General features: G+C 39.0%; 1 protein-coding gene across 1 annotated transcript in view; it reads right to left on the bottom strand.

Moving 5' to 3' along the window:
- The window catches only part of INPP4B (inositol polyphosphate-4-phosphatase type II B), a 948,429-nt gene that overhangs the window by 296,182 nt on the left and 629,953 nt on the right, over window positions 1–22,294 (bottom strand). The window contains exon 10 of the mRNA XM_057502657.1: window positions 13,225–13,275. Coding sequence (XP_057358640.1) covers window positions 13,225–13,275 — 51 coding nt within the window. The remainder of the gene's footprint in view (window positions 1–13,224; window positions 13,276–22,294) is intronic.

Here is a 22,294-nt window from a genome sequence, read left to right on the forward strand (position 1 = left end):
ACTCCCGTAGGGATCCGTGCTGCTCTGACGGTGACCCCGCACACAGCAGCTTAGGGGACTAACCCAATGGCTGCTCCAGGAGTGCAGGTAACCGTCACAGGTGGCAGAGAAGGGCAAGGCATCCAGCAAGGAGGAAAGGACTTTCTTCTCCCAGCTGACACACCCACAACCTGCCTCAGACACCGCTATCACCATGAAAAGGCAAAAAAATTTAGTCCAGTCCAAGATAGTTCAGACAACACCTGAGAGAGGATCTGCAGAGACAGACCTAACCAGTCTCCCTGAAAAAGAATTCAAAATAAAAATCATAAACATGCTGACAGAGCTGCAGAGAAATATGAAAGAGCTAATGGATGAAGTACGGAGTGAGATTACAGACGTCCAGAGGGAAATTACAGAAGTGAAACAAACTCTGGAAGGATTTATAAGCAGAATGGATAAGATGCAAGAGGCCATTGATGGAATAGAAACGAGAGAACAGGAATGCATAGAAACTGATGCAGAGAGAGATAAAAGGATCTCCAGGAATGAAACAATATTAAGAGAACTGCGTGACCAATCCAAAAGGAACAATATCCACATTATAGGGGTACCAGAGGAAGAAGAGAGAGAAAAAGGGATAGAAAGTGTCCTTGAAGAAATAATTGCTGAGAACTTCCCCAAACAGGGGGAGGAAATAGTTGCTCAGACTACAGAGGCACACAGAACTCCTGAGACATGGGACCCAAAGAGGACAACACCAAGACACATAATAATTAAAATGGCAAAGATCAAAGACAAGGACACAGTATTAAAGGCATCCAGAGAGAGAAAAAAGGTCACCTACAAAGGAAAACCCATCAGGCTATCATCAGACTTCTCAGCAGAAACCTTACAGGCCAGAAGAGAATGGCATGATATATTTAATGCAATGAAACAGAAGGGCCTTGAACCAGGATACTGTATCCAGCATGATTATCATTTAATATGAAGGAGGGACTAAACAATTCCCAGAAGAGCAAAAGTTGAGGGAATTTGCCTCCCATAAACCACCTCTACAGGGTATTTTAGAGTGACTGCTCTAGATGGGAGCACTCCTAAAAGGAGCACAGAACAAAACACCCAGCATATGAAGAATGGAGGAGGAGGAATAAGAAGGGAAAGAAATAATCATCAGACTGTGTTTACAATAGATCAATAAGCGAGTTAAGTTAGACGGTAAGGTAGTAAACAAGCTAACCTTGAACCTTTGGTAACCATGAATCTAAACCCTGCAATGGCAATAAGTACATATCTTTCAGTAATCATCCTAAATGTAAATGGATTGAATGCACCAATCAAAAGACACAGAGTAATAGAATGGATAAAAATGCAAGACCCATCTATATGCTGCTTACAAGAGACTGACCTCAAACCCAAAGACATGCACAGATTAAAAATCAAGGGATGGAGAAAGATATTTCATGCGAACAATAGAGAAGAAAAGGCAGGTGTTGCAATACTAGTATCAGACAAAATGGACGTTAAAATAAAGAAAGTAACAAGAGATAAAGAAGAACATTACATAATGATAAAGGGCTCAGTCCAATTTATAATGGATATAACCATTATAAATATATATGCACCCACTACAGGAGCACCAATATATGTGAAACAAATACTAACAGAATTAAAGGAGGAAATAGAATGCAATGCATTCATTTTGGGAGATTTTAACACACCACTCACTCCAAAGGACAGATCCACCAGACAGAAAATAAGTAAGGACACAGAGGCACTGAACAACACACTAGAACAGATGGACCTAATAGATATCTGCAGAACTCTACATCCAAAAGCAACAGGATACACATTCTTCTCAAGTGCACATGGAACAGTCTCCAGAATAGACCACATGCTAGGCCACAAAAAGAGCCTCAGTAAATTTCAAAAGATTGAAATCCTACCAACCAACTTCTCAGATCACAAAGGTATAAAACTAGAAATAAATTGTACAAAGAAAGCAAAAAGGTTCACAAACACATGGAGGCTTAACAACATGCTCCTCAATAATCAATGGATCAACAACCAAATTAAAATGGAGATCCAGCAATATATGGAAACAAATGACAACAACAACACAAAGCCCCAACTACTGTGGGATACAGCAAAAGCAGTCTTAAGAGGAAAATATATAGCAATCTGGGCATATTTAAAGAAGGAAGAACAATTACAAATGAATAGTCTAAGGTCACAATTATTGAAACAGGAAAAAGAAGAACAAATGAGGCCTAACATCAGCAGATGGAGGGACATAATAAAGATCAGAGAAGAAATAAATAAAATTGAGAAGAATAAAACAATAGCAAAAATCAATGAAACCAAGAGCTGGTTCTTCGAGAAAATAAACAAAATAGATAAACCTCTAGCCACACTTATTAAGAGAAAAAGAGAGTCAACACACATCAACAGAATCAGAAATGAGAAAGGAAAAATCACGACGGACCCCACAAAAATACAAAGAATAATTAGAGAGTACTATGAAAAACTATATGCTAACAAGAATGGAAAACCTAGGAGAAATGGACAACTTCCTAGAAAAATACAACCTTTTAAGACTGACCCAGAAAGAAACAGAAAATTTAAACAGACCAATTACCAGCAACGAAATTGGAGCGGTAATCAAAAAACTACCAAAGAACAAAACCCCCAGACCAGATGGATTTACCTCAGAATTTTACCAGACATACAGGGAAGACATAATACCCATTCTCCTTAAAGTTTTCCAAAAAATAGAAGAGGAGGGAATACTCCCAAACTCATTCTATGAAGCCAACATCACCCTAATACCAAAAACAGGCAAAGACCCCACCAAAAAAGAAAACTACAGACCAATATCCCTGATGAACGTAGATGCAAAAATACTCAACAAAATATTAGCAAACCGAATTCAAAAATACATCAAAAGGAACATACACCATGACAAAGTGGGATTCATCCCAGGGATGCAAGGATGGTACAACATTCGAAAATCCATCAACATCATCCACCACATCAACAAAAAGAAGGACAAAAACCACATGATCATCTCCATAGATGCTGAAAAAGCATTCGATAAAATTCAACATCCATTTATGATAAAAACTCTCAACAAAATGGGTATAGAGGGCAAGTACCTCAACATAATAAAGGCCATATTTGATAAACCCACAGCCAACATCATACTGAACAGCGAGAAGCTGAAAGCTTTTCCTCTGCAATCGGGAACAAGACAGGGATGCCCACTCTCACCACTGTTGCTCAACATAGTACTGAATGTCCTAGCCACAGCAATCAGACAAAACAAAGAAATACAAGGAATACAGATTGGTAAAGAAGAAGTCAAACTGTCACTATTTGTAGATGACATGATATTGTACATAAAAAACCCTAAAGACTCCACTCCAAAACTACTAGAACTAATATCAGAATTCAGCAAAGTTGCAGAACACAAAATTAACACACGGAAATCTGTGGCTTTCCTATACACTAACAATGAACTAGTAGAAAGAGAAATCAGGAAAACAGTTCCATTCACAATAGCATCAAAAAGAATAAAATACCTAGAAATAAACCTAACCAAGGAAGTGAAAGACCTATACCCTGAAAACTATAGGACACTCTTAAGAGAAATTAAAGAGGTCACTAACAAATGGAAACTCACCCCATGCTCCTGGCTGGGAAGAATTAATATCGTCAAAATGGCCATCCTGCCCAAAGCAATATACAGATTCGATGCAATCCCTATCAAATTACCAACAGCATTCTTCAATGAACTGGAACAAATAGTTCAAAAATTCATATGGAACCACCAAAGACCCCGAATAGCCATAGCAATCTTGAGAAGGAAGAATAAAGTGGGGGGATCTCGCTCCCCAACTTCAAGCTCTACTACAAAGCCACAGTAATCAAGACAATTTCATACTGGCACAAGAACAGAGCCACAGACCAGTGGAACAGAACAGAGACTCCAGACATTAACCCAAACATATATGGCCAATTAATATACGATAAAGGAGCCATGGACATACAATGGGGAAAGGACAGTCTCTTCAACAGATGGTGCTGGAAAACTGGACAGCTACATGTAAGAGAATGAAACTGGATCACTCTCTAACCCCATATACAAAAGTAAATTCGAAATGGATCAAAGACTTGAACATAAGTCATGAAACCATAAAACTCTTAGAAAAAAACATAGGCAAAAATCTCATGGACATAAACATGAGTTTCTTCTTCATGAACATATCTCCCCGGGCAAGGGAAACAAAGGTAAAAATGAACAAGTGGAACTATACCAAGCTAAAAAGCTTCTGTACAGCAAAGGACACTATCAATAGAACAAGAAGGTATCCTACTGTATGGGAGAACATATTCATAAATGACAGATCCGATAAAGGATTGACATCCAAAATATATAAAGAGCTCACATGCCTCAACAAAGATAAAGCAAATAATCCAATTACAAAATGGGCAGAGAGCTGAATAGACAGTTCTCTAAGAACAAATCCAGATGGCCAACAGGCACATGAAAAGATGCCCCACATTGCTAAACATCAGAGAAATGCAAATTAAAACCACAATGAGATATCACCTCACACCAGTAATGATGGCCATCATCGAAAAGACAAACAACAAATGTTGGCGAGGTTGTGGAGAAAAGGGAACCCTCCTACACTGCTGGTGGGAATGTAAATTAGGTCAACCATTGTGGAAAGCAGTATGGAGGTTCCTCAGAATGCTCAAAATAGAAATACCATTTGACCCAGGAATTTCACTCCTAGAAATTTACCCTAAGAATGCAGCACTCCAGTTTGAAAAAGACAGATGCACCCCCATGTTTATCGCTGCACTATTTACAATAGCCAAGATATGGAAGCAACCTAAATGTCCATCAGTAGATGAATGGATAAAGAAGATGTGGCACATATACACAATGGAATATTACTCAGCCATAAGAAGAAAACAGATCCTACCATTCACAACAACATGGATGGAGCTAGAGGCTATCATGCTCAGTGAAATAAGACAGGTGGAGAAAGACAAGCACCAAATGATTTCGCTCATATGTGGAGTTTAAGAACAAAGGAAAACTGAAGGAACAAAACAGCAGCAGAATCACAGAACCCAAGAATGGACTAATAGTTACCAAATGGAAAGGGACTGGGGAGGATGGGTGGGAAGGGAGGAATAAGTACGGGGAAAAAGAAAGAGGGCATTACGATTAGAATGTATAGTGCGTGGATGGCTGTGTAACACAGAGAAGACAAGTAGTGATTTTACAGTATCTTACTACGCACATGGACAGTGACTGTGAAGGGGTATGTTGGGGGGACTTGGTGAAAGGGGGAGCCTAGTAAACATAATGTTCTTCATGTAATTGTAGATTAATGATACCAAAATTTAAAAAAAATCAGTTTAAGTAATAGCATTACATTATGATAAAGTGACAAGCCAGTGGAGGTATTATTGGTATTATTTAGGTATAAATATTATCTTATTTATTTTAAAAATAACTGTCAATTGGGACTACCTGTTGGATACAATGTATTAAAGTATGTAGGTATAAGTACGATCTTATTCATTTTAAAAAGCACTGCACATTGGGAATATCTCTTGCATGAAATGTATTAAAATTCCCAAATTTAGAGACAAGATACAATTGTTTCACAATGTAACACCAAACAGCAGAATTACCTATGCATTTACTTGCTAGCAGGTTTGTATGTGTTTCATCTCAGTATAAATAAAACTATGACTGTCCACATCCCCAAAGTTAGAAAACAAATCATTTATTCATTTACATGAATATTCACTGAACTCCTGGTAAAAGAATGAATTAGAGGGAAACAGTTTTCTCTATTTGTGAAACCTGAAGTCCCATGGAAGGAAAAAGCACATAATGCTAATTAATATAAAGGAATAACTTAATATAAAGCCATTTCATCTTTGCTGTCACTGTAATCATAATCATGGGATTTAAGAGAATTCTTTATTTTTTTGTACTTCAAATATAACTGAAGGAACACATCTCTCCTTCTGTGCTGTTTCTAAAATTATCGTCTTAAAGGTTTTATTACCATGAGCTCCAATATCAGACACTAAAAAATGGATGACTTACTCTGCCACTGTAGATCTTAGTTTCTGTATGAAGAAGTTGCATATGATAACTATCTTTCTCACCGTTATTATGAGAATCAAAGTAATTCAGGAAAATTACTATGTTGCTGGCAAAGTGGGGAGTTAAAGGCATTAAACAGCTCACAGGTGGTCACAGAACTAGGTAACATGCAGAAGCCAAGTTAGGTCCCAGGCTTCCTGCTGTTCGGTGGAACAGTCTTTCATTCCCATCATGCTGGGCCTCATTTCCATGAGAGGTGACAATTCCCTTTCCTTTAAACACACTCTCAACCTGCACAACATGTGACTCTGACCTTTCTTGTCTGCTCTTTTGTGACAATGCAACATTCACAATTTTCATTCTGATGCAAGCACCCAAAGCAGATGATCCTCAAGTGCTTGATGCACTATTTCACTCATTCCCCTGGCTGGAGAGTATTATCAAGTTCAGTGGAAAAAAGTGGGTCATCTGTTTCGTCCTTGACTGCTCTCTAAGGAGACCATACAAATAAATGGTTGATCCAACGGCCCTTGCAGGGACCCTGAACAAGTCATGATATCCAGAATGCACACCAGGGTTGCACACCTCCCCACATCAGGTATTCAACAGTCCCCTAGTCAAGCAGCACCACGTGAAGAACCAGAGGATGTTCAACCCCATGCACATGGTCATTGTTAGGCTGGAGAAAGGAAAAACAAGGACATGCAAACTGAACAGATAGATGCCATAGAGGGAGAACAGACCAGATCCCAAAGTCCGTGCCATATATGGAAAGGGGACAACTCTCCCTGAATTCCATCCTGATGTGCCAACTAAGACCCGGATGTCAGCCTCCTCCCTCTTGGAAAGAAAAAAGTTTCTAGTTGTCTGTTATGTCACCTTTAGCCAATCGTATCTCTCAACACCCCCCTAAGATAGTTTGCCCACTCCTCCCCCTCCTAATCCCTTATAAGCGCCCCACCTCCCTAACTGGTCGTGACTTCTTGGCCTCCGGCAAGAAGGCCATAGAACCTCACCTGGGTGTATTTAAATAAATTACCTGGCCCTTTGTTGCCTCTCTTTGCCTGCTTATTCTGGCTAGAATTTATCTTACAGTCATGAGCTGGCTAAACCATCATCACCTGGGTTTATCCCACAAAGGCTTTATCCAGAGCATAAGATACACATAGAATTTATAAAACATGGTATGAAAAAAGAAGTGTGAAATATATCAATAATTTATTGTATCGACTTTTGTGGGTAAAATTGTAACATTTCCAGAATATCTCACCTGGCTTTAGTATATCTGCATATCAAAAGGCATTCAGAAGTGGAAAGAAGTATGGCTTTAGTGCATTTGCATCTTTCCTCAGGGGTGGAGAAGTTCATCTCTGTATCAATGGGTAATTACCTGGGCAACAGAGGGCTTATCTGTACCTGAGAGGTGAGGGGGAGGGCTGGTGTGGTTGCTGCTAGAGCAAAGAAAGACGGCCTGAAACTGCAGTTTGTAAGCAACAAACAGGTTTTAAATTTTATTTCTCCCTTTGACTGATTTTGGTTTTTAGAGGTATTTTGCCCCGGGATTTTTCTTTCCCCGGACTGACAACTATACTTTCAAATAATTATATTTTGCATATATTGCTTTAAACGACTGTTAAAATTAATTACCCCTGTTTCTTTTTACATTTTTTTAAAAAACACAGGCTACTAGAAAATTTAAATTCACCTATGTGGCACACATTTGTGCCATACATTTTATTTCTATTGAACAGTGATGGTTTAAAGGTAAATACATTAATGAGTTTGATTTATTCTTATAAAACTATATACAGGATTTGTGGTGTATGTTTTAAAAGGTCATTAATGAGCTAAAGTTGATACCACGAGGCTGATACATACATAACAAACATCTCCTACACATAAGTTACAGGATCAACCCTTTTCCAGTGCCCAGATACTCTTTCTTCACTGTCAACCCTAACATATGGTTACATGGTTTCCCACCCCACAGGAAGGGAAAGAAGATACATGAACAATTTGTACTGAAAAAAGACATCAGAAAGAAAAACATAATTAGGAGGAATCTATGAAAAGTTGATGAACAACAATAAAAAACACACTACAAAAGCACTTAACTGTTACTCTACAAGAAGATATGTCAAAGAAATAATCAATCTTCCCATGTTTTCTTCCGCCTGCTACTTCTGTGGCTTTTCTTCTTCCTTCCTAGTTGCAACCCTTAGGTAGAATTCTTGCATCATATCAAATTTACCGAGTATCATAATTCTTCCAAGTGGTAAAGATACCTCAAGACAAATGCTGGGCATAGAAGCTACAGGGCATAAATATGCAAAGAAATAAAAAGCTAACCATTTCAAACAATAAGGCTTCTCTCTCACTTACCAACTTTACATTTCCCTGTATGGCCCTGGAAGATGACTGGTTAGCCGGAGACGGGTAAGATTCCTCAAGGGAGGAACAACCTAAGACAGGCACAGTCGCAGGGGGGTCATCAGGTGAGAAATTGGGGATCAACAGAGGTGAGGCTTAGAACCTCACCCCTCCTGTTCTGAGAGAAATCTTCTGCATACGTGGATGTTTTATTGCCCTTGTCTAGCTTGGATTAACACATAGTCTACAGGCACATACCCGATCATCTACATTTGCTCCCTTACAACACTAAACTATGTATTCTACCTTTATCTTGTATCTATCTTCAGCATTTTATTAAAAATAATAATAATAAAGAGAGAAATGTGGTATCCACATATAAATCAAGTATAAAAATCAAATGAGTATTCATATTTGAACTGTTTATAGTTCATAAAGCATGAGCAAAACCGAAAGTTTCTGTGATGACTGCCCTTGTACTGTTCACTATGTAACTTATTCACTATGTAAGAATTTGTTCTCCATGTAAGAACTTGTTTGTTATGCCTCAGAAGATTGGAGACTGACAAAAATTAGGCTTAGGGTGGATTAATGATTTTGCATTGAGCATTGACTCCCCTATACAGAATTTTATTGTTGTTAACAACCTTTTGATCAATAAATATGAGAGATGCCCTCACAAAAAAAAAAAAAAAAAGTACACACTTCCAATGGTAAAATAAATAAGTAACCGGGATGTAATGTATAGCATAAGGAATATAGTCAAGATATTTTAACAGCTTGGTATGGTGATAGCTGGTACCTAGAACCGTCATGTATATAAATGTTGAATCACTATGTTGTACACCTGAAACTAATGTAATGTAATACTGTGTGTCAACTACCCTTCAATAAAAATAATTATCTACAAAAAAAAAAAAAAAACACTTAACTGAAGTCATGTGTTATGAAATTACATCTTTAGTATGAATGTAGCTTAAAAGGTCTCAGCACAGACTGGAATCTGCTTGACTAAGTCATCAAAACAAGTTTGGGTATATCCAATAGATGCTGCTTAAGAATGCAAAGAAATGTATTGAACATATTTGAATGATTTACAGTAAACAATTTCAACTCATTTTTTTAAAACTGGAGTACTTAACAGCTGTAGCCCTTAACATGTTGTAATGGCAGAGCCAAGTACTTGGCCAAGAAATAAAACTCTCAGATCCCTTTTGCAGTGTCCAAAGGAATATTTTGGGATTTAATTGATGAGATGCATATTAGCCAGCGGTACTTTATAGGTACTCAAGATGTAATAATCCTCTATCTGGAGTATCATGTACTCTGAGGGTGTTAGAAAGCCAAAGCATGCTGACTTGTTCTTATTTAGGCTCATTCCTACTATATTTGAGATTTAATTCTGTAATATAATTGCCATTTTATTCCATTCTCATGTGCCATAACATGTATTAGATTTTTACCATATTATTGCAATTGCTTTTAGACCTCCTTGTCATTCTTCTGGTCCTAAAAAAATAAAAGATGATTGCCAATACAAAATTATGGTATGCTTACTAATTTATTCTATATACATATATATATATATATATATATATATATATATATATATACATATGTATATATATATGTCAGAATTTACTAATTTTCAGGCACAAAGCTAGGACAATTACAGGGATCAAAATAAATAGGCTCTCTGCTGTCACAGAGTTTAACATCCAGTAAGTGTGGGGATACATTACTTAAACCTAACACCCATTCTGCCTATTTTTTATTACCAATAGCACCTTGATTTTGTTTAAACAGAAAAATGCACCCAGATTCCCTTCTGTCTAGGGATTCAGCTCTTCTCAGTGATAGGTACGTATCAGTTATCAGTCAAAATTTCCCAGAAAGTTATTGTTTTCCAGACTTGAAGGAACAGGATCAGCTGCTCTAAGCTTATTGTCCTTTAGTCTTCTCCCATTGGGACTAGTATGCTGGAGGCACAATGGCTAGACTGGACAGCACTCTAAGCACAGAGGAGCATGAAGATGGATAAAGCCTCATGGCCTGAAGTCACCTTTGAGTAGCTGCAGCCTTGGCCAATTTCCCCAAGATTTTATCTAACATTACACAAACACATCTGTTAATTTTAAGCCACTCTTTGTCAGGCTACTTGCCTCTGAATGCATTTCTAACTAACACAATAGGCATGTCACAGAATGAAGACTGAGAACTTTGTTTTACTCCAGGAATTATAGCTGAGTCTTTGTCAAAAGTGAGCACACAATATATCAAACACAGCACCTTCTAAGTTCCAAGAACCTGCAGTGATTGGAGACAGCAACCTTATCGCAATGCTTAAAGGGGAGCCAATTAGAGACACTGGCCTATTAGTAGCCATGACACACCCACTTAACATAAAGATAGTGCTAGAAGAGGTGGGAGTCAGAATTTTGGAAGGTGTACAATTTAGGAAATGAGGCTAATCTCTCTGTTAATCACCTTCAGGAAGACAACCTTATACTTAAAGCTGAAGTCTAGGGAGTCTGGTCCTAAAAAAATCACTTTTCAAGCTTGGAGGTGTCCAACATCTTTACCTCCACTATAATGGGGACCAATGATTACCTCTTTAAAAATCATTGACTATCTAATACCTAATGCTTATGGGCTTACAGAAAGGATCAGCAGAGAGATGACCAAGCCAAGGGAAGAAACATCAATAGGACAGCCTGCATTTCTTCCATGTGGCACAGCAAATAAATGTTAGTTTCACATGGGTCCAATGGACAGCACAGAAAGTGGCAGAGTAGTGGGACATGCTGGAAAGTGGGTCTCAGCAGCAAGAGAGTGTGGGGTGAGCCTCGGGGTGGAGAAGGTTGAGTTGGAACCAGATCCAAAGACACCTACCACGGGAAAGAGACTGTTGGACCTCCAGGAGTACCTCTATTTGTGCTCACAGGAGAGCCAGCATTTCAGTATCTATCATACAGAGGGCTTTGTTGGCAGCATTAGCCTGAGAAGCATCAAAACCAGCAGAAAGGGAATGGCCCCTCTTTGCGGGCAAGCACAGCAGCCCCCCTCCCCTTTCACTTCTCCTTGCCACAGCACTCAGCAGTGAGAGGTGGAGAGGGGAGGACACATGTGAGAATCAGTTTCTGATCCCCAACATCACACATTGCAAGAGCACAAAGATGTCTATCCTGTAGTGGGAAATTGGGGGAGGAAAGAATGGAAGAAAACAACTGAAAATCAGAGAAGAGACTCAAGTTTTAAAATGAGTAAGATGTATTCCAATAATTTGAAAGAGAGAAAAAAACAAGAGGAAATTTACCCCAGTTGTCATTAAAACCTCATACAATGGGGATTTAACACACAGCAATCTGTCGGGGTAGGCAATTAGAGGAGAAAAGAATTAAACCATCTCATCTTTCTTGAACTTAAAAAAATAAATGGAATTTCTTATAAAACATTAACTTATTAATAGTTACAAATTTCTACGGGTCATATGTTTTATGAAGGAAGTGTAAAGGGTGTGATGACAGCTTGCAATGCAGGTTTTAGTTTGAAGGACATCAGGGGTGGTGTAGCCCTGAGCAGGGAGAGGGAGTGGTGGGGAGCAGTGGCCAGGCAGGGAGAGGGGCATGCAGCCTGCAGCCATGAGAACCAATGCCAGGAAGGGCTGGCTAGTCCCCTTGGAGAAGCTGAATGAAGCCCATCTGGTCTGGGCACAGAGATTGGTGGCAGGAGGAGGAGCAATAGGAGATGTCAAAGGGTCAGGCAGAAAACAAAGCATGAAGATTCCCTTGAATCAAAGAGTTATTCAGCTCGTCCCCAGGAAGCAAGTGGAAGCGTGTGTTAGACGTGAGACCACAAAGTGCCCTCTTCCTTCTCCTTCACTATCGGATGCAGAGACGACTGACATTCTTCTCAGTCAATTCAGTTCATATGTCGGTGCTTATTTTCAGAGGGCTTTCTGGCAGATTCAGACGGCAGCTCTTGCCAGCGAGGATATGAATGGTACATAGTTCAGGGCACCACACAAACGAGAAGAAGCGCGTCAACCGCCTGTAGGATTTCTGGGAATTTCAAATAGGCCATTCTGTTGCCTCAGCCCTAGCGGGCATCTTAGACCCAACTTATTGCTGGGCTTTTTCCTCCCCTCCAACTGCACCTTTCCCAGGGATGCTATCTTTTCAGGAGCTGCCACCACTTATTCTGGCTTTGTCTAAGCAAAGAGCACCTATTACCTCTTGCTTTTCCAACTTCTAAAAGCTGGAGCTGAAATGGTTCAGAGGCAGCAGGAAAACCTGAGCAGGAATTCCCAACACTGGATGGCACGTTGGTGACAGCTTCTGTTTTGTACCTGTTGTCACACTGTTTAAGTAGCAGGAAGCAGAAAACAGCACAGTGAGACAGCTTTTCCTCCTTCCAGAAGCTATAGAGCTCACCTCTGCAATTTCCCTTGCCTCCTGCTGGTCCAGAAATGTTGGCTCCCAGCTAACTGCAGGGCAATTTCTAGATGCATCACCAGCCAGTTGAACTAAACATGAATTCATCTAAGGATGATTTTCAGGAGATAAGGAATGAATTCCATGCAATTCAGCCAATGTGGGACAGTGCACCCTCACATAGTCACATCCTGTTAATTTAACTCAATTTCAATTGTCAGCTACCAGACAAGAGGCCAGAGATAAGCAAAAAGATTAACTTAGAAGCAATACGTGCTCATTTTAGAAACAAAAAACACTTACCCCAACCTCCGGCAGGGGATCCTTATGTTCAGGTAGGACACTGGTTCGAACCTATGGAGTAAAACACACATTTTCTCTATGACTTTCGAGTTGAAAGCAGTGCAGAAGTTTCACACAGGTGCTGGGTTTGATTTACCTTCATCTGGCATCAATTCAGACTTTGTGGTTAATCATTACTGAAGGTAGCTATATGCTACACCCACTGCTGTGCAACAAAGTTGTCCTTGCATAGCTCCTGAACTTCATGATTTTCCTAAGTAGACTGAGCTGTCTGTGAGCCTCACCCCAATACCCCTTGTCAAATTCAGAGATTTCTGGGATTTACATGAATTACCTTTAATATCCTCAAAAAGCAAACCTGATTCAACATTTCAGGGGAAGGATAGATTTGGTAAAGAGGAAGTCATGCTATGAATGCTCCACAAATACTTGTTCTCTGAATGGACACCAAAACACACAGTCCTTTTAGGATATCCCTCCCACTTGAGAATTCTGGGCCAAATTGTCAGACACCATTATCTAGATTCATTTGAAAACTAATTCTCAATTGGGGAAAAGGAAAAGAGTGGAAAATAGTCAGTCATCTGGAGAAGCCTTTTGTATGTTTGAAAAGAATTCCAAGTGAAATATCAACTCCTTAGATAATAAGTAGATATGTATCTTCTCCTGAGCAGTGATCCTCAGTCCTGGCTGTATATCAGAATTACTGTGGACTTTTTCAAACTACTGATTCTCTTTCCTGCCTCCAGATACTGATTCTAATGTACAACTACTGAGTCAAAGGCTCTTTTCTTAAGAAGAAATGTTTCAAGTGAAAAGAATTTATGATTACCTTTCTCACTTAAGATAAAACTAGTAACAGCAACAAGAAAACATAACACCTAAATCCAGCAAATCTAATTTGAAGTAACGATGACATAACAAGTTAAATTAATACAGAGCAATATAGAGGCACACTCTGTTGGACTACAGAGCAGAGGGAGAGAGGAACCCAAGAACTCATAATGGATCGACATTTTAGGAGGTCATTTTAAGCAAAATCCCTTTGGAGGTACAGTTCTGCCAGTCATACTCCCCTTAAAATACTTAAAGTCCTGACATGCTGACCAGGCCAGCTCTGTTCTCCCAGGTTGAAGTGATGCTTACAATGTGAACAGCCCTGAACCAGCTCCTAATACCTCCTAGTCTTTAACATGGTTTCCATTTCCTTGACAAAAAGCCTCAAACAGTAGTAAAACAGTGCATCTGAACTTTCTTTCTTTTGTTTTTATTTCTTTATTTTGGTATCTTTAATGTACAATTACATGAGCAACATTACGGTTACCAGACTCCCCCCATTATCAAGTCCCAACCACACACCCTATTACAGTCACTGTCTGTAGCATAGTAAGATGCTATAGAATCACTACTTGTCATCTCTGTGTTCTTCCCTGTGCCTGCCCCCACTAGAGTGTGTGTACCAATCATAATGTCCCTTTGTCCCCCTTATCCCTCCCTTCCCACCCATCCTCCACAGTCCCTTTCCCTTTGGTAACTCTTAGTATATTCTTGGGTTCTGTGAGTCTGCTGCTTTTTCGTTCCTTAATTTTTTCTTTGTTCTTAAACACCACAGATGAGTGAAATCATTTGATACTTGTCTGTCTCCTCCTGGCTTATTTCACTGAGCATACTACCCTCAAGCTCCATCCATGTTGTTGCAACTGGTAGGATTTGTTTTCTTCTTATGGCTGAATAATCCACTGTATATATGTACCACATCTTCTATATCCATTCATCTACTGAAGGACACTTAGGATGCTTCCATTTCTTGGCTATTGTAAATAGTGCTGTGATAAACATAGGAGTGCATATGTCTTTTTGAAACTGGGCTGCTGCATTCTTAGGGTAAATTCCTAGGAGTGGAATTCCTGGGTCAAATGGTACTTCTATTTTGAGTTTATTGAGGAACCTCCATGATGATTTCCACAATGGTTGAACTATTTACTTTCCCACCAGCAGTGTAGGGGGAGTTCCCCTTTCTCCACATCCTCGCCAACATTTGTTGCTGTTTGTCTTTTGGATGGTGACCATCCTAACTGGTGTGAGGTGATATCTCACTGTGATTTTAATTTGCATTTATCTGATGATTAGCAATGTAAAGCATCTTTTCATGTGCCTGTTGGCCATGTGAATTTCTTCTTTAGAAAAGAGTCTGTACAGATCCTTTGCCCATTTTTTAATTGGATTATTTGCTTTTTGTTTGTTGAGTTGCATGAGCTCTTTATATATTTTGTATGTCAACCCTTTATAGGATATGTCATTTATGAATATATTCTCCCATACTGTAGGGTGCCTTTTTGTTTTACTGACAGTGTCCTTTGCTGTACACAAGCTTTTTAGTGGGATATAGTCCCACTCGTTAATTTTTGCTTTTGTTTCCCTTGCCTGGGAGATACGTTTATGAAGAAGTTGCTCATGTTTATGTCCAAGATGGATTTTCGAACATTGTACCATCCTTGCATCCTTGAGATGAATCCCACTCTGTTTTTTTCAAAGAGTTCTATGGTTGCATGACTTACATTCAGGTCTTTGATCCATTTTTTTTTTTTTTTAATAATTATTTTTTATTGAAGGGTAGTTGACACACAGTATTACATTACATGAGTTTCAAGTGTACAACACAGTGGTAGAACATTTATATACATAATTCTAGGTTCCAGCTATCACCCTACCAGGCTGTTACAATATCTTGACTATATTCCTTATGCTATACATTACATCCCGGTTACTAATTTATTTTACCATTGGAAGTCTGTCCTTCTTTTTTTTTTTTTTTTTTTTTTTGTGAGGGCATCTCTCATATTTATTGATCAAATGATTGTTAACGACAATAAAATTCTGTATAGGGGAGTCAATGCTCAATGCACAATCATTAATCCACCCCAAGCCTAATTTTTGTCAGTCTCTAATCTTCTGAGGCATAACAAACAAGTTTTTACATGTAGAACAAATTCTTACATAATGAATAAGTTACATAGTGAACAGTACAAGGGCAGTCATCACAGAAACTTTCGGTTTTGCTCATGCATTATGAACTATAAACAGTCAGTTCAAATATGAATACTCATTTGGTTTTTATACTTGATTTATATGTGGATACCACATTTCTCTCTTTATTATTATTATTTTTAATAAAATGCTGAAGTGGTAGGTAGATACAAGATAAAGGTAGAAAACATAGTTTAGTGTTGTAAGAGAGCACATGTAGATGATCAGGTGTGTGCCTGTAGACTATGTGTTAATCCAAGCTAGACCAGGGCAATAAAACATCCACGTATGCAGAAGATTTCTCTCAGAACGGGGGGGTGAGATTCTAAGCCTCACCTCTGTTGATCCCCAATTTCTCACCTGATGGCCCCCCTGCGACTGTGCCTGTCTTAGGTTGTTCCTCCCTTGAGGAATCTTACCCGTCTCTGGCTAACCAGTCATCTTCCGGGGCCATACAGGGAAATGTGAAGTTGGTAAGTGAGAGAGAAGTCTTATTGTTTGAAAAAGTTAGCTTTTTACTTCTTTGCATATTTATGCCCTGTGGCTTCTATGCCCAGCATTTGTCTTGAGGTATCTTTACCACTTGGAAGAATTATGATACTTGGTAAATTTGATATGAGGCACGAATTCTATTTAAGGGTTGTAATTAGGAAGGAAGAAGAAAAGCTATAGAAGTAGCAGGCGGAAGAAAACATGGGAAGATTGATTATTTCTTTGATATATCTTCTTGTAGAGTAACTTCAGCATGTATAGGTTTTAAGCTACTACTTAAATTGCACACACACATTAACATAATAGGAGTATAGTTACATAACCAAAGCATATCTGTAATTACCAGCCATCTGCAGTGAAACCAAGAAAACCAGTTAGGCACCTTAGGCATTTGTGAAAACTTATCTATGATATGGTGGATATTGTCCAACTGAACTTGAACAGTCTGAGAGAAATCAGACAAATTAAAACAACCCATTCCTGGGGACTGTTCACATGCCATATGTTCTTTTAACAGTAAATAGTTTGTAGTTGTAAGACTTTGGAGCGCTACAATTTGCACTTCTCCAAATTCTTGGTTGAGTTCCAACAGTATAGATCCAGTCCAATTTTGTTGTTTTACTATATGCACAGGCCAGCTTAGATATCTCCTTCCTCATTCCCATGGCAAGTCCAGGAACTGGTGGGATGAGTGCATCTACAGCTGTAGCAGCGCGTGGATCTTTGTTGGGGTTTTTTGATGATCCTCTTCTGGCATGAGTCTTCCAGAGAGTGCAGATGTTGGAGGTTCTTTTTCATATCGTATCTTAGTTCATTTTCGGGGTAGCCCAATTAGGCTTTGATCCTCTGTATAAACACAAACAGACCCTTTGCCTACACTTTGATATGCCCTTTATACCCTTGTGTAGAACTCGTTGGAGGTTACCACACAGGAACTGCCCCCTTTTTTTTTTTTTTTGCTATCACTAATCTACACTTACATGACGAATATTATGTTTACTAGGCTCTCCCCTATACCAGGTCTCCCCTATAAACCCCTTTACAGTCACTGTCCATCAGCATAGCAAAATGTTGTAGAATCACTACTTGCCTTCTCTGTGTTGTACAGCCCTCCCTTTTCTCCTACCCCCCCATGCATGTTAATCTTAATACCCCCCTACTTCTCCCCCCCTTATCCCTCCCTACCCACCCATCCTCCCCAGTCCCTTTCCCTTTGGTACCTGTTAGTCCATTCTTGAGTTCTGTGATTCTGCTGCTGTTTTGTTCCTTCAGTATTTCCTTTGTTCTTATATTCCACAGATAAGCGAAATCATTTGGTATTTCTCTTTCTCCGCTTGGCTTGTTTCACTGAGCATAATACCCTCCAGCTCCATCCATGTTGCTGCAAATGATTGGATTTGCCCTTTTCTTATAGCTGAGTAGTATTCCATTGTGTATATGTACCACATCTTCTTTATCCATTCATCTATTGATGGACATTTAGGTTGCTTCCAATTCTTGGCTATTGTAAATAGTGCTGCGATAAACATAGGGGTACATTGGTCTTTCTCAAACTTGATTGCTGCGTTCTTAGGGTAAATTCCTAGGAGTGGAATTCCTGGGTCAAATGGTAAGTCTGTTTTGAGCATTTTGATGTACCTCCATACTGCTTTCCACAATGGTTGAACTAACTTACATTCCCACCAGCAGTGTAGGAGGGTTCCCCTTTCTCCACAGCCTCGCCAACATTTGTTGTTGTTTGTCTTTTCGATGGCACCCATCCTTACTGGTGTGAGGTGATACCTCATTGTAGTTTTAATTTGCATTTCTCTGATAATTAGCGATGTGGAGCATCTTTTCATGTGTCTGTTGGCCATCTGTATTTCTTTTTTGGAGAACTGTCTGTTCAGTTCCTCTGCCCATTTTTTAATTGGGTTATTTGTTTTTTGTTTGTTGAGGCGTGAGAGCTCCTTATATATTCTGGACGTCAAGCCTTTATCGGATGTGTCATTTTCAAATATATTCTCCCATACTGTAGGGATCCTTCTTGTTCTATTGATGGTGTCTTTTGCTGTACAGAAGCTTTTCAGCTTAATATAGTCCCACTTACTCATTTTTGCTGTTGTTTTCCTTGCCCGGGGAGATATGTTCAAGAAGAGGTCACTCATGTTTATGTCTAAGAGGTTTGTGCCTATGTTTTCTTCCAAGAGTTTAATGGTTTCATGGCTTACATTCAGGTCTTTGATCCATTTTGAGTTTACTTTTGTATATGGGGTTAGACAATGGTCCAGTTTCATTCTCCTACATGTAGCTGTCCAGTTTTGCCAGCACCACCTGTTGAAGAGACTGTCATTTCGCCATTGTATGTCCATGGCTCCTTTATCAAATATTAATTGACCATATATGTCTGGGTTAATGTCTGGATTCTCTAGTCTGTTCCATTGGTCTGTGGCTCTGCTCTTGTGCCAGTACCAAATTGTCTTGATTACTATGGCTTTATAGTAGAGCTTGAAGTTGGGGAGTGAGTTCCCCCCTACTTTATTCTTCTTTCTCAGGATTGCTTTGGCTATTCGGGGTCTTTGGTGTTTCCATATGAATTTTTGAATTATTTGTTCCAGTTCATTGAAGAATGTTGCTGGTAGTTTCATAGGGATTGCATCAAATCTGTATATTGCTTTGGGCAGGATGGCCATTTTGACGATATTAATTCTTCCTAGCCACGAGCATGGGATGAGTTTCCATCTGTTAGTGTCCTCTTTAATTTCTCTTAAGAGTGACTTGTAGTTTTCAGAGTATAAGTCTTTCACTTCTTTGGTTAGGTTTATTCCTAGGTATTTTTTTTTTTTTGATGCAATTGTGAATGGAGTTGTTTTCCTGATTTCTCTTTCTGTTGGTTCATTGTTAGTATATAGGAAAGCCACAGATTTCTGTGTGTTGATTTTGTATCCTGCAACTTTGCTGTATTCCGATATCAGTTCTAGTAGTTTTGGGGTGGAGCCTTTAGGGTTTTTTTATGTACAGTATCATGTCATCTGCAAATAGTGACAGTTTAACTTCTTCTTTACCAATCTGGATTCCTTGTATTTCTTTATTTTGTCTGATTGCCGTGGCTAGGACCTCCAGTACTATGTTAAATAACAGTGGAGAGAGTGGGCATCCCTGTCTAGTTCCCGATCTCAGAGGAAATGCTTTCAGCTTCTCGCTATTCAATATAATGTTGGCTGTGGGTTTATCATAGATGGCCTTTATTATGTTGAGGTACTTGCCCTCTATTCCCATTTTGCTGAGAGTTTTTAACATGAATGGATGTTGAACTTTGTCAAATGCTTTTTCAGCATCTATGGAGATGATCATGTGGTTTTTGTCTTTCTTTTTGTTGATGTGGTGGATGATGTTGATGGACTTTCGAATGTTGTACCATCCTTGCATCCCTGGAATGAATCCCACTTGGTCATAGTGTATGATCCTTTTGATGTATTTTTGAATTCGGTTTGCTAATATTTTGTTGAGTATTTTTGCATCTACGTTCATCAGGGATATTGGTCTGTAGTTTTCTTTTTTGGTGGTGTCTTTGCCTGGTTTTGGTATTAGGGTGATGTTAGCTTCATAGAATGAGTTTGGGAGTATCCCCTCCTCCTCTATTTTTTGGAAAACTTTAAAGAGAATGGGTATTATGTCTTCCCTGTATGTCTGATAAAATTCCGAGGTAAATCCATCTGGCCCGGGGGTTTTGTTCTTTGGTAGTTTTTTGATTACCTCTTCAATTTCGTTGCTGGTAATTGGTCTGTTTAGATTTTCTGTTTCTTCCTGGGTCAATCTTGGAAGGTTATATTTTTCTAGGAAGTTGTCCATTTCTAATAGGTTTCCCAGCTTGTTAGCATATAGGTTTTCATAGTATTCTCCAATAATTCTTTGCATTTCCGTGGGGTCCGTCGTGATTTTTCCTTTCTCGTTTCTGATACTGTTGATTTGTGTTGACTCTCTTTTCTTCTTAATAAGTCTGGCTAGAGGCTTATCTATTTTGTTTATTTTCTCGAAGAACCAGCTCTTGGTTTCATTGATTTTTGCTATTGTTTTATTCTTCTCAATTTTATTTATTTCTTCTCTGATCTTTATTATGTCCCTCCTTCTGCTGACCTTAGGCCTCATCTGTTCTTCTTTTTCCAATTTCGATAATTGTGACATTAGACCATTCATTTGGGATTGCTCTTCCTTTTTTAAATATGCTTGGATTGCTATATACTTTCCTCTTAAGACTGCTTTTGCTGTGTCCCACAGAAGTTGGGGCTTAGTGTTGTTGTTGTCATTTGTTTCCATATATTGCTGGATCTCCATTTTGATTTGGTCATTGATCCATTGATTATTTAGGAGCGTGTTGTTAAGCCTCCATGTGTTTGTGAGCCTCTTTGCTTTCTTTGTACAGTTTATTTCTAGTTTTATGCCTTTGTGGTCTGAAAAGTTGGTTGGTAGGATTTCAATCTTTTGGAATTTTCTGAGGCTCTTTTTGTGGCCTAGTATGTGGTCTATTCTGGAGAATGTTCCATGTGCACTTGAGAAGAATGTATATCCCGCTGCTTTTGGATGTAGAGTTCTATAGATGTCTATTAGGTCCATCTGCTCTACTGTGTTGTTCAGTGCTTCCGTGTCCTTACTTATTTTCTGCCCAGTGGATCTATCCTTTGGGGTGAGTGGTGTGTTGAAGTCTCCTAGAATGAATGCATTGCAGTCTATATCCCCCTTTAGTTCTGTTAGTATTTGTTTCACATATACTGGTGCTCCTGTGTTGGGTGCATATATATTTAGAATGGTTATATCCTCTTGTTTGACTGAGCCCTTTATCATTATGTAGTGTCCTTCTTTATCTCTTGTTACTTTCTTTGTTTTGAAGTCTATTTTGTCTGATATTAGTACTGCAACCCCTGCTTTCTTCTCACTGTTGTTTGCTTGAAATATGTTTTTCCATCCCTTGACTTTTAGTCTGTACATGTCTTTGGGTTTGAGGTGAGTTTCTTGTAAGCAGCATATAGATGGGTCTTGCTTTTTTATCCATTCTGTTACTCTGTGTCTTTTGATTGGTGCATTCAACCCATTAACATTTAGGGTGACTATTGAAAGATATGTACTTATTGCCATTGCAGGCTTTAAATTCATGGTTACCAAAGGTTCAAGGTTAGCCTCTTTAGTATCTTACTGCCTAACTTAGCTCGCTTATTGAGCTGTTATATACACTGTCTGGAGATTCTTTTCTTCTCTCCCTTCTTGTTCCTCCTCCTCGATTCTTCATATGTTGGGTGTTTTGTGCTGTGCTCCTTCTAGGAGTGCTCCCATCTAGAGCAGTCCATGTAAGATGTTCTGTAGAGGTGGTTTGTGGAAAGCAAATTCCCTCAGCTTTTGTTTGTCTGGGAATTGTTTAATCCCACCATCATATTTGAATGATAGTCGTGCTGGATACAGTATCCTTGGTTCAAGGCCCTTCTGTTTCATTGTATTAAATACATCATGCCATTCTCTTCTGGCCTGTAGGGTTTCTGTTGAGAAATCTGACGTTAGCCTGATGGGTTTCCCTTTATAG

This window comes from Manis pentadactyla, chromosome 5, assembly GCF_030020395.1.
Source record: "Manis pentadactyla isolate mManPen7 chromosome 5, mManPen7.hap1, whole genome shotgun sequence".
Classification (NCBI taxonomy): domain Eukaryota; kingdom Metazoa; phylum Chordata; class Mammalia; order Pholidota; family Manidae; genus Manis; species Manis pentadactyla.